General features: G+C 39.1%; 2 protein-coding genes across 19 annotated transcripts in view; one reads left to right on the forward strand and one right to left on the reverse strand.

Annotated features, from left to right (window-relative positions):
- APC (APC regulator of WNT signaling pathway) overlaps nt 1-9,218 on the forward strand; it is a 153,167-nt gene extending 143,949 nt beyond the window's left edge. For all 8 annotated transcript variants that reach the window (XM_072597429.1, XM_072597421.1, XM_072597424.1 and 5 more), the window contains one exon: nt 1,463-9,218. In XM_072597429.1, coding sequence (XP_072453530.1) covers nt 1,463-8,033 — 6,571 coding nt within the window. In that variant the 3' untranslated portion in view covers nt 8,034-9,218. The remainder of the gene's footprint in view (nt 1-1,462) is intronic.
- Nucleotides 1-18,328, reverse strand: part of LOC140496986 (uncharacterized) — a 44,752-nt gene that overhangs the window by 25,187 nt on the left and 1,237 nt on the right. For 4 of the 11 annotated variants that reach the window (XM_072597441.1, XM_072597440.1, XM_072597439.1 and 1 more), the window contains exons 2-5: nt 17,619-17,720; nt 16,961-17,109; nt 16,412-16,543; nt 12,274-12,370 (exon numbers count right to left, since the gene is read on the reverse strand). The gene's annotated coding sequence lies outside the window, so the exon portion shown is untranslated. The other 7 variants (XM_072597442.1, XM_072597436.1, XM_072597434.1 and 4 more) reach the window with 6 other exon arrangements.

Genomic DNA, 18,328 nt, shown 5'->3' on the forward strand with positions numbered 1-18,328 from the left:
ATCAGGAGCTAAAAGAATTAATTTTATTGAGGATAATGGCTTAAATTCTTATTGCTGGTTATAATTTTATTTAACCTAACTGCTGAATATAGCCAGTTACTGAGACTGCTAGAATGTCAGAAGAGTTATTCAAATTCCAAGAGCACCTAGAACCCCTCTGATATACACTTGGGGAAATGAGAAAAAGAGGAAGGTGTAAGAAATGATATCCTTGCAGACTACAGGACCCTGGAGACTCACTAATCCAGTCTCTGTTTTCTACCTCACTACATTTGAGAATAATGTCAAGGTTCAGCGTATTCATCTGCTATACCACTGAGGGAGGTGTCTGTGCCAGTAGATCCTCACCAAGTCAAAAGCCTACTGATACGGGAAATGTTAACATTCAGCAGGTTCTTATTTGTTAAGGCCAGAGAGAGTGAAAGGTCAATTGCACTAAAGAATCTTGGATAGGTTTCTAGTTAATTTTAATTCAGATGAACCTGTATGTATGTATGTGTGTATGTATGTGTGTGTGTATGCATGTATATACACACACATATATACATATACATATACACATATTACTTACAATACAACCTAAATATATTTCTTATAATCCAGCACTTCTTAGGTACCAAAAAGAGCAGACCTACAAAATCAAGGATATGACAGTGGGGTGCCACATCTCTGAAAAGATTAGGAATTCATGACTTAAAAATCTTGCCTACCTCATTATACCCTCAGTACAATACATAAAGAGGGGTTTTCCTGTCCATTTTCCCTACCCCTTCCAGGAAATGTAATTAACTTAACACAGGGGTGGTTCTTAACACCATCACCATCACCCCCTTTTTTTTTTGTCATGATGCCTTTGGCAGTGTGGTAAAGCCTTCTCAGAATAATGTTTTTAAATACATAAAATAAAATATACATGAGATCACAAAGGAAACCATTTGTATTTAAATATAACTTTAAAAATACTTTTAAAAACAAGTCCACACTCTCCAGGTTAAGGACCCCTGGCTTACCCTGTGTTCAAACATACTTTCTTTTTCATTGGCCTGAGCAAAGGAATAGTCAATTGTATGATTCTGAAAGATATTCTGGTACTTAAATTTGAAAGTAGAGTTATCTGTGAATAGTGACACCATTTACTCACTTTTAAAAACAAGTAAAATGGGCTTTGGGGAAATGAAGTGAAATGGTAGAACAGAATTTTTATACTGACCTGTTCATTCAGTCTGTCTGGTCAAGATTATTTTAAAAGAGCTTTTGGGGGAAGAAAAGAAAGCAGCAACTGAAGATTTATGGGTTGTTTTTGGAATTCAAAGATTACTTCCCCTGTTATGAAGTAATCCTAATGTCATTTTTTAAAAGAGATTAGAGGCCCAAATTCAAAATTTTGTATAGAGTCGTTAATATATATATTATTTATATTGACCTTAATAATTTTTGTTTACTGTTTTTTTTTTAATTTTAGGCAAATCTTGAGAGAAAACAGTTGCTTACAAACCTTGTTACAGCACTTAAAGTCTCATAGTTTGACAATAGTTAGCAATGCATGTGGAACTTTGTGGAATCTCTCAGCAAGAAATACTAAAGACCAAGAAGCATTGTGGGACATGGGAGCAGTTAGTATGCTTAAGAACCTAATTCACTCAAAGCACAAAATGATTGCTATGGGCAGTGCTGCAGCATTGAGGAACCTTATGGCAAACAGACCTGCAAAGTATAAGGATGCCAATATTATGTCTCCTGGTTCAAGCTTGCCATCCCTTCATGTCAGAAAGCAAAAAGCACTAGAAGCAGAATTAGATGCTCAACATTTATCTGAGACTTTTGATAATATTGACAATTTAAGTCCCAAGACGTCTCATCGTAATAAACAGAGACATAAACAAAATTTATATAGTGAATATGCTTTTGATATTAATCGTCATGAGGACAGTAGGTCAGACAATTTTAATACTGGAAATATGACTGTACTTTCGCCATATTTGAATACTACAGTATTGCCAGGATCCTCTTCATCAAGGACAAGTTTGGAAAGCTCTCGATCTGAAAAAGATCGGAGCTTGGACAGAGAACGAGGAATTGGACTAAGCACCTTTCATCCAGCAACAGAAAATTCTGGAAATTCTTCAAAGCGAATAGGATTGCAGCTCTCTACTGCTACAGCCCAGATTGCTAAAGTCATGGAAGAGGTATCAGGAATTCATGCACAAGAAGATCAAGGTTCAGGATCTACAACAGAATTACATTGCATAGCAGAAGAGAGGAACACCTTGAGAAGAGCATCTGCTGCCCATGCACATTCAAACACTTACAACTTTCCCAAATCAGAGAATTCAAACAGAACATGTCCTATGCCTTATGCCAAAATGGAGTATAAGAGATCTTCAAACGATAGCTTAAATAGTGTTAGTAGCAGTGATGGCTATGGGAAAAGAGGTCAAATGAAACCATCTATTGAATCGTATTCTGGGGATGATGAAAGTAAATTTTGCAGTTATGGGCAGTATCCAGCTGACTTGGCACACAAAATTCATAGTGCAAATCATATGGATGATAATGATGAAGAATTAGATACCCCAATAAATTATAGCCTTAAATATTCAGATGAACAGTTAAATTCTGGACGACAGAGTCCTTCACAGAATGAAAGATGGGCAAGGCCAAAACATATAATAGAAGATGAAATGAAGCAAAATGAGCAGAGACAGTCACGGGGTCAAAACACACCCTTTTCTGCTTATAGTGAAAGCACTGATGACAAGCATATTAAGTTTCAGTCACGTTTTGGACAGCAAGAATGTGTTTCTCCATATAGATCAAGGGGAGCCAGTGGATCAGAACAAAATCGAGTTAGTTCAAGTCATGGACTTAATCAGAAAGTTAACCAGTCTTTGTGTCATGAAGATGATTATGATGAAGATAAACCAACCAACTACAGCGAACGTTATTCTGAAGAGGAACAGCATGAAGAAGACGACAGACCAACAAATTACAGCATAAAATATAATGAAGAAGAACACCATGTGGATCAGCCTATTGATTATAGTTTAAAATATGCAGCAGACATTGCTCCTTCCTCACAGAAGCAATCTTTTTCATTCTCTAAGAGTTCATCTGTACAAAGTAATAAAACAGATCACATCTCTTCAAGTGGAGGGAATACATCAACTACTTCAGTTAGTACCAAGAGGCAGAATCAGCTTCATCCAAGTTCTGCACAGAGTAGAAGTGGTCAGACTCAGAAGACTGCCTCTTGTAAAGCTTCCTCTATTAACCAGGAAACAATACAGACTTACTGTGTGGAAGATACACCAATATGTTTTTCAAGATGTAGTTCATTATCTTCTTTGTCTTCTGCTGAAGATGAAATAGGACGGGATCAGACAACCCGGGGGGCAGAGACTACTAATAATCTACAGATAGCAGAACTGAAAGAAAACAGTGGAAGTGTGTCAACTGATGATACAATAAGTGAAGTTCCATCAGCATCACAACATATTCGAACCAAAGCCAACAGACTCCAAACTGCTAATTTATCTCCTTCAGACTCAGCCAGACATAAAGCTGTTGAATTTTCTTCAGGTGCCAAATCTCCAGCAAAAAGTGGTGCTCAGACACCTAAAAGTCCACCAGAGCATTATGTTCAAGAGACTCCACTCATGTTTAGCAGATGTACTTCTGTCAGTTCACTAGATAGTTTTGAGAGCCGTTCAATTGCGAGTTCTGTTCAAAGTGAACCCTGCAGTGGAATGGTAAGTGGCATCATAAGCCCTAGTGACCTTCCAGATAGTCCTGGACAAACCATGCCACCAAGCAGAAGTAAAACCCCACCTCCTCCTCAGGCTGTACAAACTAAGAGAGAGGTGACAAAAAGTAAAATACCAAACACTGAAAAGAGAGAAAGTGGACCTAGGCAAGCTGCTGTAAATGCTGCAGTTCAAAGAGTCCAGGTGCTACCTGATGCTGACACCTTGTTACATTTTGCTACAGAAAGTACTCCCGATGGATTTTCTTGTTCATCCAGTTTAAGTGCTCTAAGCCTTGATGAACCCTTTATACAGAAAGATGTGGAATTAAGAATAATGCCCCCTGTACAAGAAAATGACCATGGAAATGAAACAGAGCCTGAGCAGCTAGAAGATGTAAATGAAAACAAGGAGAAAAAGACAGAGAAACCTATTGAATCTGAGAAAGACATACTGGAGGACTCTGATGATGATGATATTGAAATATTAGAAGAATGTATTATTTCTGCTATGCCAACGAAATCTTCACATAAAGCCAAAAAGCCCTCACAAGCTGCTTCAAAAATACCTCCTCCAGTGGCCAGGAAACCAAGTCAGCTCCCTGTGTACAAACTTCTTCCTTCACAAAACAGGGTGCAAACTCAAAAACATGTTAGTTTTACTCCAGGAGATGATATGCCTCGGGTATATTGTGTAGAAGGCACACCTATAAACTTTTCCACAGCTACATCTCTAAGTGATCTCACAATAGAATCACCTCCAAATGAACTGGCTGTTATTGAAAGTACTGGCACAGGGGAGTTTGAAAAAAGAGATACTATACCTACAGAAGGCAGAAGTACAGATGACATTCAGGCAGGAAAAATTCCAAATGTAACTACCTCTGCATTAGATGACAACAAAACGGAGGAAGGTGAAATCCTTGCTGAGTGCATTAATTCAGCTATGCCTAAAGGAAAAAGTCACAAGCCTCTCCGTGTGAAGAAGATAATGGATCAGATTCAACAAGCATCAGCATCTTCATCTGGGAATAGTAAAAGCCCACTAGACAGTGAGAAAAAGAAACCTACATCACCAGTAAAGCCAATGCCGCAAAGCATTGAATATAGAACCCGTATAAGAAAAAATGCAGAATCAAAAAATTTGAATGTTGAAAGATCTTACACAGATAACAAGGATTCAAAGAAACTGAACTTGAAAAACAATCCAAGAGACTTTATTGATAAGCTTCCAAATAATGAAGATCGTGTGAGAGGAAGCTTTACTTTTGATTCTCCACATCACTATACACCCATTGAAGGAACTCCGTACTGTTTCTCACGAAATGATTCTTTAAGTTCTCTTGACTTTGATGATGATGATGTTGACCTTTCCAGGGAAAAGGCAGAGTTAAAAGGAAAAGAAGCTAAGGAAACAGAAACTAAAGTTAATAACCATATAGAGCTAACATCAAACCAACAATCAAGTAATAGAACACAGATTTGTACAAAACAACCAACAGATCGAAGTCAGTCTAAGCCCTTGCTGCAGAAGCAGTCCACTTTTCCTCAGTCATCCAAAGATATGCCAGACAGAGGAGCAGCTACAGATGAAAAGTTGCAGAATTTTGCAATTGAAAATACCCCAGTTTGTTTTTCTCGAAATTCATCTCTGAGTTCTCTCAGTGACATTGACCAGGAAAATAACAATAACAAAGAAAGTGAACCTACTAAACAGACTGAGCCACCTGACTCACAGGTAGAACCAAGCAGACCTCAGACATCAGGTTATGCTCCTAAGTCATTCCATGTTGAAGATACCCCAGTGTGTTTTTCAAGAAACAGTTCACTTAGTTCTCTTAGCATAGATTCTGAAGATGACCTTTTGCAAGAATGTATCAGTTCTGCAATGCCAAAAAAGAAAAGGCCATCAAGGTTCAAAGGTGATGATGAAAAGCCTACTCCTAGAAACATGGATGGTATATTAGCAGAAGATTTGACATTAGATTTGAGAGATATACAGAGACCAGATTCAGAGCATGGTTTTTCTCCTGATTCAGAGAACTTTGATTGGAAAGCTATTCAAGAAGGTGCAAATTCTATAGTGAGTAGTTTACATCAAGCTGCTGCTGCTGCTTGTTTATCTAGACAAGCTTCATCTGATTCTGATTCCATTCTTTCACTAAAATCAGGTATTTCTCTAGGATCACCATTTCATCTTACACCTGATCAGGAGGATAAACCCTTTACAAGTAATAAAGGTCCACGAATTCTAAAGCCTGGGGAGAAAAGTACATTAGAAACTAAAAAAATAGAGTCTGAAAATAAAGGAATCAAAGGAGGAAAGAAAGTTTATAAAAGTTTGATCACTGGAAAAGTTCGTTCTAATTCAGAAGTTTCAAGTCAGTTGAAACAACCCCTGCAAACAAATATGCCTTCAATTTCTCGAGGAAGGACAATGATTCACATTCCAGGAATCCGTAATAGCTCTTCAAGTACAAGTCCAGTTTCCAAAAAGGGCCCATCCCTCAAAACCCCAGCTTCCAAAAGTCCCAGTGAGGGTCCAGCTTCTAGTACTTCTCCTAGGGGAGCTAAGCCATCAGTGAAATCAGAATTAAGTCCTTTGACCAGGCAGACATCCCAACCTGGTGGTTCAAGTTCAAGTAAAGGACCTTCTAGATCAGGATCTAGAGATTCAACTCCTTCAAGACCATCTCAGCAACCACTGAGTAGACCTATGCAGTCCCCAGGACGAAACTCAATTTCTCCTGGTAGAAATGGAATAAGTCCTCCTAACAAATTGTCTCAATTGCCACGGACATCATCCCCTAGTACTGCTTCAACTAAGTCCTCAGGTTCAGGGAAAATGTCATATACATCTCCAGGAAGACAGATGAGCCAGCAAAACCTTAATAAGCAAACAGGTTTATCCAAGAATGCCAGTAATATACCTAGAAGTGAATCTGCGTCCAAAGGACTAAATCAGATAACCAACAGCAATGGAACTAATAAAAAAGTTGAACTTTCTAGAATGTCTTCAACAAAATCTAGTGGAAGTGAATCTGATAGGTCAGAAAGACCTGTTTTAGTGCGTCAGTCAACTTTCATCAAAGAAACTCCAAGCCCAACACTAAGGAGAAAATTGGAAGAGTCTGCATCGTTTGAATCTTTGTCTTCGTCTTCTAGACCAGATTCTCCTACTAGATCCCAGGTACAGACTCCAGTTTTAAGTCCATCCCTTCCTGATATGTCTTTATCCACACATTCATCTATTCAGACTGGTGGTTGGAGAAAACTCCCACCTAATCTTAATCCTTCCATAGAGTTTAATGATGGAAGATCAACAAAGCGCCACGATATAGCTCGCTCCCACTCTGAGAGTCCTTCTAGACTTCCAATTAATAGGTCAGGAACTTGGAAGCGTGAACATAGTAAGCATTCATCATCACTTCCTCGTGTAAGCACTTGGAGAAGAACTGGAAGTTCCTCCTCAATTCTCTCTGCTTCATCAGAATCCAGTGAAAAGGCAAAAAGTGAAGATGAAAAACATGTGAGCTCATTTCTGGGAACAAAACAGACTAAAGAAAACCAAGGGCCAGCAAAAGGAACTTGGAGAAAAATAAAAGAAAATGAAATGACTCCCATAAGTACTGTTTCCCAGGTTACTTCCTCAGGTGCTACAAATGGTGCCGATTCAAAGACTTTAATTTATCAAATGGCACCTGCTGTCTCCAAGACTGAAGATGTGTGGGTAAGAATTGAGGACTGTCCCATTAATAACCCTAGGTCAGGAAGATCTCCTACTGGAAATACACCCCCAGTGATAGACACTGTTTCAGAGAAAGTTAATTCTAGTAATAAAGATTCAAAAGATAATCAGGGAAAACCAAATGGGGGTAATAGCAGCAGTGCTCCTGCTCGTACTGTAGGCTTAGAAAACCGTCTGAATTCTTTCATTCAGATAGATAGCCCAGACAAAAAGGCTACCGAGACAAAATCAGGGCAAGGCAATCTTGCCCCTACCCCAGAGACTAGTGAAAGTTCTATTGCTGAGCGTACACCATTCAGTTCTACTAACTCAAGCAAGCACAGTTCACCTAGTGGAACTGTTGCTGCCAGGGTGACTCCTTTCAATTATAATCCAAGTCCAAGGAAAAGCAGTGCAGATAGTAGTTCAGCCCGCCCATCACAGATCCCCACACCAGTAAATAACAGCACAAAAAAACGAGATTCAAAAACTGAAAACACAGAATCCAGTGGAGCTCAAAGCCCTAAGCGCCATTCTGGATCTTACCTGGTAACTTCTGTTTAAGAAAACTAAAAATGTTGAAACAAAGAAAATTATGTATTATTTACAACCGTTATGTAGAAATTTTGTTTCAAATGAAACTTTAAAAAAATAAGAATTTTTTGTAAATAGATTGATTCTTGCTAGAGGGTCTTTGTTCTGGAAGCCATATTTAATAGTATACTTTGTCTTCACTGGTCATATTTTGGAGGGACACTTGATAGTTTAGAGGAAAATTGGTAAAGCAAGTATATTTGTACAGTATGTTTTACATGTATTTAAGTAGCATCCCATGCCATGATCCTTTAATTATTGCTTGTCTTAAAATAATGAACACTACAGATAGAGGGTACAATATATTGCTGTGTATCAATCAGTTCTAGATTATAAAATGACTAAACTTACATCAGGGAGAAATTGGTATTATTTATGCAAAAAAAACACAAAACTCAGTTTAGTACACTCAAGAGTCCATCTAATCCAAAAACTAATCATGTGACTGTGAAATTCACAGTAATATGGTTCCAAACGAACAAATTTTCTCAGCTTGCTCTTCTGCATGAATGAAACTGATGGTTCAATTTCTGAAGTAATTGATTAACAGTTCTGTGGTCACATAATGTGCATAGATAGCTATGGTGTAAACATTTACACTAGTTTGTGCTCTTAAAAAAAGGAAATCTGTGTAACAATAAAACCTTGAATGAAATTATTTTACCTGAATTAGATTTTATCTGAAAGTAGGTAGAATTAATTTTTGCTATGCTGTAACTTGTTGTATATTCTGGTATTTGAGGTGAGATGGCTGCTCTTTTATTAATGAGACATGGGTTATGTCTCAACAGAAACTAAATGAACAATTTAGAATAAATTATTGCTGTATGTAAACTATGTGTTACTGAAATCTGTATTTGAAGGGTCTTATTTCACATTTGCTTAGTCATTTGAAAAACTTATATGCAGTTTCTTCAAACCCTATGCATTTAGAGTAAAACTTCTGCTGTCAGGAAGCAGCTTGTTGAAGAAAGCTGTCTAGATGATGCAGTGGCACTTATTTTCCTCAGTTTACTATGTTCCTTTGTATGATAAGATTTGGAAGTGTCTACCAATGTTTCTTGCTGTTTAATAATTTTCCATTTTTACTGTTTTCTGAAAGGTAATCTTTCATTATAAAGAATCGCTCACTTAAAATAAATTCACTTAGTAGAATTCTGAATTTAAAGAATTAATTAATTTGGTCACACATTTACTCCTAAGAAACAATACTTTCCAAACAATAGAACCTGATTGAACGGGAAATGATCATTGGGAGTCATTTCAGAGTCATTTGTGTGTGAAGTCAGATCATTGACTGGAAAGTTAAATCATTGATTACAAAGAGGAACAGTCAGAATCATCACCAGAGTAGAAGAATAAAATTGAGACATCTCATGTACAGTTAGAATAATAGCTAATATTTATATAGCACTTACCATGTACCAGGTCCTGTGCTGAGTGCTTTATAATTACTAACTTATTTGATCCTCACAACCACTATGGGAGGTAGGTGCTATTATCATCCCTATTTTACAGATGAGGAAACTGAGGCAAACAGGTTAGGTGACTTGCCTGGAGTCACACAGCTAGTGAGTATCTGAGACAAATTTGAACTTGTGTTCCAGACTCCAAGCCTAGCACAGCACTCTATCCCACTGCACTACCTAGCTGCCTAGTTAGAAAAACCTCAACCTATTCAAACAGTCTGTTAACTCTGAAAAAATAAGAAGTAAATCATCATTTTAATGTTTTATTAGTATATGATGTACACACATCCAGTGAATCCTTTGTGACAGCATTAGGAAGGGAACAGATAAACTCTTGTGGCCAGTTTTTCTATAGCAAATCATATCTTCACAGACATACTGCTGAAAATGCAAGATCCATTGTGGGCAGATTACAAATAAGCATTCAGTTTAGTAGGGTAAATAAAACACAGCTTTAAAGTTTTTGTTTATTTGGCCAAGCAAGTATTTATCCAAATATGATATGCTATGCACTGTGCAGAGTTCTAGGGATGCAAAGGACAAACACATGTTCCCTACTCTCAAGAAGCTCACATTTTAATGGGTGAGACAACTAATTTTTATAGCAATTTAAGGTTTACAAAATGCTTTATAAAAATCTCATTCTATCATCATAACAGTGGGAGATAGGAAATAGAAGCAGACGTAAAGGTTAAGTGACCAAAGCTAATAAGTTTCTGAGGTCAAATCTGAACTCAGATCATCCCGACTCCAGGTTCAGCCCTCTATCCATTTCAACATCTAGCTGCAGTCATTTGTACATTATATACAGCAGTTATCTGCATACAAGATATATAGGCTGTAAATGGAAGTTTAAAATGGGAAAGTACTGTAGGCGAAAAGAAAACCAGCAAAGACTTCCTGAGAAGAATAGGATTGAGCTAAGTTTTCAAGGGGGCTAGGAGACAAAGGTGAAGAGGTCAAGTCTTTCAGCTGTAGGGAACAAGCAGTGAAAAGGCACAGAGATGGAGTATTCTATGTGAGGAGTAGTAAAAAGGTCATTATTGTTGGATCACAATCCACAGCAGAGAGTAAAGTGTAAGAGGATTCAAAAGGTAGGGGTCAGACTTGGCTTTAAAAGCTAGACAGAATTTTATATGTGGTCCTAAGGTAATAAAGCCATTGGAGTTATTGAGGAGGGAATTGATGACCAGACCTGTGATTTAAGATAATAATCACTTGGCAGCTAAGTGGACAATAAATTGGAGTGGCTGTAGGATTTGAGGCAGGGAAAAGACTATTATTGCAGTGTTCCAGGTGAGAAGTGATGAGGGCCAGGTCTAAAGTACTGTCTATATGAATGAAGAAAAGAGGAAGGATACAAAAGATGTTTTCAAGATAGAAACAAAAAGACTATAACAGAATAGTTAATAGTTAAACAATTAACTAAAATGTGAGGGGAAGTCATGGATGACTTCAAGGTTTTGATCCTGGGCAAGTGGGAGGATGGTGGACCGTAATAAGGTAGTTTGGGAAAGAAGAGGATTTATGGGAAAAGATTGTTTTGGGCATGTCTACAAGGCAGTTGAAAATGTGAGGCTGAGGCCCAGGAGCAAAGTTAAGGCTGGAGATCATTACTACTGGTGAGAGTAGGTGCTATCAGGGATAGTCTCAGTGTTTATGCTCCTAGTACACTAGGGAAGGAAGTGAGGAATTCATACTCCAGTCATCCTTTAAGGCATAATTTTAGACAAAGAACCAGTATGATATTTGTTCAGGAATCATTAAAGTAAGTATTTTCTAAACTGCCTAATAAGGAGTGAAGAATGAGGGGTTAAGGTGTAGGGAATTTAACCCTAAGTGTGCCAGTCAATAAACATTTATTAAGTGTCTACTGTATATGATAGGCATTGTGCTAAACATGAAGGAAACAAGGAAAGGCAAAAGATAGTCCCTGCCTTCAAGGAACTTGCAATATAGCATAGGGAAGACAAGACAAAAAGAAGCAGAAAAGTAGAAGGGGGAAGAAAAGGGAGAAGAAGGTACCTAGTGTTAGGGACATGATAGAGAAGTCCAGAGCAAAAGGTTAAAAATAAGAGTAGTGACAGGGGTTGGAGAAATGCCCAACCTATGAGTTTATATGCGTTAGCATATATACGTGGTGGGGGAAGGGTTTTTGGGGGATGGGACTGGGGCCATACCAATCAAGCCACTTTTTATGAGCTTGCAAAGACCTCCGTGAGTAGATCCTCTATGGAGGATTTATAGAAGAACATGGACAGTAGTCATACATAATGAAAAGCAATGGGTGGTTTGAAATATGTATCCATGGAATATCTGCATGTACAGATGAAATTGTGAATCTATTAAAATATCAAGAAGTTACTATTGAATCAAAATCTCAAGGGTGGGAATGACCTTAATCATGACATCATAGTGTAGTGGACCAAAAACTAATAAAAACGCAGGTCTGATGCTGTCACATCCCAATTTGATAAACTCCCTTTACTCCTTTCTTCAGTATGTTACTTAAAGGATCAAATATAATCTGTTTGAAATTTAAATCCTTTTCAACCTGTCCCAACCTACATTTTCAAACCTGTTATATTTCCAAACTCCTCATTCATTATAGTTCAGTCAAACAGGTCTTATACCTGTTTATACATAACAGTTCTGTGATGGGTAGCTGCCCCCCATGCCTTCAATTCATTCCCTTCTGGTTTCATTCCCAGGTTTCTTTCAATGCTGGGGCCAACACTTACCCCTCTCTGACTTAGATGAATGCTTGATTGATTTATAGGACCCATGTGTATCCTGAGGCCATTGACTGCAGAGCAAGGATAGCAAACTCCCTGGCTCCTAGGAGGGAAATGAGATCATTTGCAATTGGTTAAGGATGGATGAGTGTACCAGGTCAGCTTGTAGGCCTTCAAAGATAGCACACAGATGTCATAGTTTTTCCAAAACTGAAGTTATGAAGGATACCTGATTTCCTTGACACAAAGTGACTTGAAGGTGGTGTTGAGATAGCAATTTCTTTAGAATTAAAATGTTTTATGAGAGTACTGAACCTTTAAGCCTAGCTCAGTGCTTTCTTTAATTAAGTGATCAATAAGAAAACTAAACTGTGACCAGGATCCTTGTTACCCTATCAGCTATACACTCTAAGGTACAAGTGCTCCCCCTCATCCTAGGACTGTGACCTGGGTCTGGGAACCAGACCCCCATTTGGGCAATGACAGAGCCCTGCACCTATTGCCAGCAAAATGCCCCCTATAACCTTCTGACTGGTTGTCTGGCCCCCTTAGCATCTGTGGCCTTGAGAGCCCGTCAAGTGTCTGTTGCTGATTCAGTTGCCCCCAAGGCCTGCACTGATCTGCTGGGGCAGGGCCTCCAGGGGGCCTGGGGCCTGCTGTGGATTTGCCCAGGCTGCCTGTCCTGGACTGTGCCCCACTCTCACCTCAACAAGAGATCTTTCTGTCTGGAAAATTGTTTCTCCCCATCCTTTTGTTGCTCCTGAATTCATTTTGAGGTGTTATTTTAAAGTTGTTTGCAAGGGAATTGGGGAGATTTCAGGTGAGTACCTGCCTTATTCTGCCATCTTGGCCCTGCCCTGATCACAACTAAGACCCAAATTTTTTTTAAAAAAAAACATTCAAGATTAAAAATCACTGGCCTGAACAATTTGAATCATGGTAATCCTTAAACAGAAGGGAGACTTGACTTCCCCTTGAGAGTTTTAGGAAGTACACATCTACAGCCCCACTGGGACTTGAACAGAATTAGAAAGTATCAGTGGCAAAGAGGCAAAAACCAATAAAAAGAAGAAAATGAAAGAAAGGCAGAGATACAGTTGAGAACTGAGAGATCAAGGTGTGTTATCTGGATTTCACAGGAATTTTAGACAGAAGACCTGGCCTGAAGCTATTGATTTTCTTCACCTCTTTAAAACCTGAGGGAAGTTCCTAAAAAGTACCTGATCTTTTTCTGATTTCTTCTTCCTATTCCTGACCAATAAAAGACACTATAGTATACTTTGATTAGTACCTGGAATGTTAGACCTGGAGTTAGGAAGACCTGATTCATTTGAGTTCATATCCAGCCTCAGACATTTACTAGCTGTGTGATCCTGGGCAAGTCATAACCTCTACTGCCTCAGTTCCCTCAACTATAAAGTGGGAATAATAATTACACATACCTCACCTGGTTGTTGGGGGAATCTAATGAGAATAATTGTAATGTGCTTTGTAAGCCTTAAAGTACTGGCTGTTATAACTGCTGGCTATTATTATTATTAAATATTTATTGTATCATGATACCTTGTCTCAAGTATAGAGAGGCTTATCTGGAGATACCTAAATAAATTATATCAAAGAATCAAATATCAGAATGTTAGGAATTTCCTAACTCAGGACTTTGGCTATTGTGAATGTACTACTACTCACTTTTCACCTTATATAAATACCATGAAATAGTAAAGGAAATGGCCATGTGGAGCTAAAGACCACCATATTGCTCTTAAACTAAAAGAGGAGCTAATTACTGTAACAGAATATGGCTGATCAAATCAAAAGAGAGAAGGGGAATAGGGATAAAAACAGTGGCAAAGAAAAGATCACACCCTAAAAACTACGAGTAGGAAATAGACAGCACCTGGGAAGGATTTAGGCTAAAAAGGATAAATGCTTGTAAAAAATTTTTTTAGATATCTTTTGTTTTTACATCCTCTAAGTTTCTTCCAGTATCTCTGGCCTCCTTATCCCAGAAAGCCATACCATAAATGAAAGAATATTTTTAAAGAAAAAGAAAAAAAAATCAACAAACCCAATCAATATATTGAAAAGGTCTGAAAATATATGCAATGTTCTTCACCTCTGGGCCTCCACAGGTGATTATCATCACATTTGAAGATAATACAGAGCCAGGATCTGAAAGGATACTGACAATCTCTAGAGCATGGGGCTACTCCTAATTAAGATGAAATTCAACAGCAAAAAAAAAAAAAAGTAAAGCTTTACACTTTCAACCTTGAAAGTCTAAGATGGGAGGAAGAGGCGTGGAAAGACAGCAGTTCTGAAAAGGATCTAGGGATTTTAGTGGACTGCAAACTCAGTATGAGTAAGAGGTGGCATGTGATAGCCAAAAATCTAATGTGATCTTGGGCTGTGTTATTAGGAAGGGTCACTATAATCTGCCCTTGACAGACCTCATCTGGAGGATTATGCTCTGTTTTAGGCAACATGATCTGAATGACATTGACAAAGTAGAAAGTTTTCAGAGGGCAACCAGGATGCTGAAGCTCTTTAGAGTCCATGTCATGAGGATTATTTGAAGAAACTAGGTATGTTTAGCCTGAAGTGGGGGGGGCGGGTACAGGAATTGCCTGATGAAGGATATGAAAGCTACCTTCAAATATTTAAAGGGATGTTCCATGGAGGAAAGATTAGACTTGTTCCGCTTTGTTTTAGAAGGCAGAACCAGGGGTGATAGGTTCCAAGGAAGTGATTTTATGCTTGACATCTGGAAAAACTTCACCCTAAGGGTCTACCACTTTAAGCCAATAGAGCTTTCCAGCTAGCTGATAGGGACAGAGTCTAACAGAACATTATGTCTAACACAGACCCAAACCCTGGTTAGAAACTTGAAGAGCTCAGAGCAGGGGGGAAGCAATCAGACTGTCTCCTAGATCAGATCTCTTTAGAAACACTGAAAGCTTACAAGTCTCTAGCCTGTCCCTGAGATCCTAGAATAACACAACAACATACAACACCCAAGAAAGGAGCAACAGGACCAGCCCTGACCTTCCCTCCAGAAATATGTGCTTCTGTGTAGCCAAAAATAGCCTGAAGTCAAGAAGTAGCCTGGAAGAATGGGTAATCACAAAGAGCAATTACGGTGGCAGGGATTCTCACAAATGCATTAGCAGGGAATGACTCCAAAACATTTAAAAGAAAAGCCTCAGAGAAGAGGGAAAAAACCTCAACTAGAATTCCTAGAAGTGATAAATCAAGAGTTCTTAAAAAGATAAAAAAAAAGTTTTTAATTAATGGAACGAGGATGCTTGAGGGAAAAAATGGAAAAGAGAAATGTGGAAGAAAAAATTGAAAAGGGAATGAACAGCTTGACATAGAAAGTATAAAACCTTGCCCACATAACAAGCTCCCTGAGAATTAGAATTGATCCATTAGAAGATAATGAAAAGAAATCATAAAAGAAAGTCGAAAGGGAGAAAGAGATAAAGGGGGAGAGAGAAGTGTAAGATATTTCATAGTAACAACAACTGATCTGGAAAACAGATGGAGGAGAAAAAAATCCTCAGAGATGCTATGACCAAAAAACGTGCCTAGACATCATATTTCAAGAAATCTCAACTGTCCAGACCTCTTAGAAGCAGAGAACAAAATTGAAATAGAATTCATTGGTCTTTTCTTAAAAAAAAAACCTCAAACTGAAAACTTACAGGAACATCATAGCTAAAATTAACAGCCAGAATTAAAGTACCCCAACAATCCATGACAACTAGGAAGGATTTAGGATAAAAAATGCTATCCTTTCCCAGAGAAAGAAGTGATGGTGTCTGAATACAGATTGAAACAACATTTTCCCCCCACTTTCATTATTTTTCTTGAGGTTTCTTTTTTCTATGTTTTTTTTTCAAAACATATATATGTTTTTAACTAAAGTATGCAGGAGCTACAGTCAGTATCACACATGATCTAGCAGTCACCATTATAAAACAGTGGAGAATTTGGAATACAATATTCCAGCAAAATGAAATAGAAGACATCTAAGCATTCCTGATGATATGACCAGAGCTGCAAGTGAGAGGGTGAAGAGAAGCATAAAAAGGTAAATGTGAACGAATAATGATAAAGGATTAAATGAGAATAAACTGCTTACATTTAAATAATGATGATAAATGTCTGTTCTGAACTCTCTTCATGATTCATGGAGGAAGTCCAATTAGAAAAGGTCTGGGAGTGGTTCAATTATGTCTTAATCTTAAGAAAACAGTGGAAGAAGAGGAATACACTAGAAGGGGATGAGAAAGGGTTAGGGAAAATTATCTCACATAATCAAGGTGCTGTGATGGATGACAAGTTTGAGAGACACAATTCTGGCTAATTAATCATTAGCTATGGCTAGCAAATAATAAAAGGATGGTCATTTGGCTTTCTCTCCTAAATCAAAGACAAATCCTAGAGGCCTCTGAATGCTTGTGAGAGTAGGTGTTCCCAATAGGCAACAATGAACTCTGATTGGTTAACAATTAATGAGAATGAATACTATGATGAGAGGTGGGCCTATTATAATAAGGGACTAGGGGCCATGATTTTAATTGTGTTGTCCTTATTCCCAGACCACCTTCTGCCTTGGGCAATCTAGGCAAAGAGATCTACCCCCCACCCAAACCTGTCTGAGTAAAACACAAAATGGGCCAGAATTTACCTAGATTAGATTCTCTTTGTAAGGTTTTCAGTTGAGTGGAGTAACAGTTCCACCTGGATAAGATGGTCCAGGTCTGGGTAAATTTTGGGGTAAGGTCAGTAATATCTTTCAAAGACTGGCTGTACAGCCTACAGCCTTATTATTTCTGACTGAAGAGATAGAAATTTAAAAATCAGTTTCCATAACTGGTTATTAATACAAGAGATACTCATTTCTCTCAGTGCACAAGTAGTTATCTGTACAAACAAGGAGGTGGAGCAGCTGACATCTGAACCCATTTCTCATCTGGAGTGACCTAAAGAAAACACACACGTTGGGTAAAAAAGTCTATTTTATTCAACAGGAAAACAGGAGGAAAGGGGGAGAAGGGAGCAAGGGGAATTGTTGCTCCTTTGGGAGAGGACCAGTGACATCAGAAGGGCAATGTCTTGACTTGCAGGTGAATTGGATGTCAGTGAGGCAGAGCTGTGCGAAGTCATCAGCCTCACTTTCTCCTCCAGTTAATGGAATCCAGGGGCAAGACACAGGTCAGGAGGACTGGGATGCCCCCCAGGAGGAATTAGAGGGTGGGGGGGGCAGTGGATGGAGAGTGCTTGGTCTAGAGTCAGGAAGCCCTGAGTTCAAATCCAGCCTGGGACACGTGCTAGCTGTGTCTTACCGTAATCTACTGGAAAAGGAAGCGGCAAATCACTGGCAGGACCTGTGCCGAGTGTCCAGTACCTTTGTCCCTCCGGACGGCGTTAGCTGGAGGTGGGCACGACTGAAGGACAAAGATCCACAGGATGAATTCTATGCAAACAAACTTTAAGGATACACAAAAACACCTCTTTTGGGATGGCAGAGGAGGTGTTGGGACCCCAATGCCAAGCCCGCCCCTCTCTTTACTATTAGGAGACCCCTTGTTTTCCAGAGCTAAGCAAGCTGCGTCCTTAGCTTAGCACAAGCCTTGGCACACCCCTCCCGATGGGCTCAGCCGCAGCAGTTCCCTGACCCGGTACCACGTCCTGGTCCAGAAGCCCGGCTGCGACTCAAGCTTGTCTCGTCGTCAGGGCTACAGCTCACGGAGGTGCCCCCGCTATGGGCGTTGAGGGCTGGCCTCAGCACAGCAGGGGTTCCTCCTCCACAGGAATGCAGAAAGCTTTTTGCTTACGGCCGATGTTACCTCTTCTTGGTTTTATTTGACTTCTTAGAGTTAACTGTGGTGATCACCTGTGTGAGCGCTTTGGTCCTTGAGTTTTCACACTTGACAGAGGGGCACTGAGGCAGCGCCCACCGAGCAGGGGCAGTTGTGGTGCAGAAACGCCATGGAACGATTGCTGCCTTGTCACCAGCTTGAAGGCCGAACGTGCCCCCACCTCCCGTAGGCCG

This window comes from Notamacropus eugenii, chromosome 3 (genome assembly GCF_028372415.1).
Source record: "Notamacropus eugenii isolate mMacEug1 chromosome 3, mMacEug1.pri_v2, whole genome shotgun sequence".
In the NCBI taxonomy this organism is placed as follows: domain Eukaryota; kingdom Metazoa; phylum Chordata; class Mammalia; order Diprotodontia; family Macropodidae; genus Notamacropus; species Notamacropus eugenii.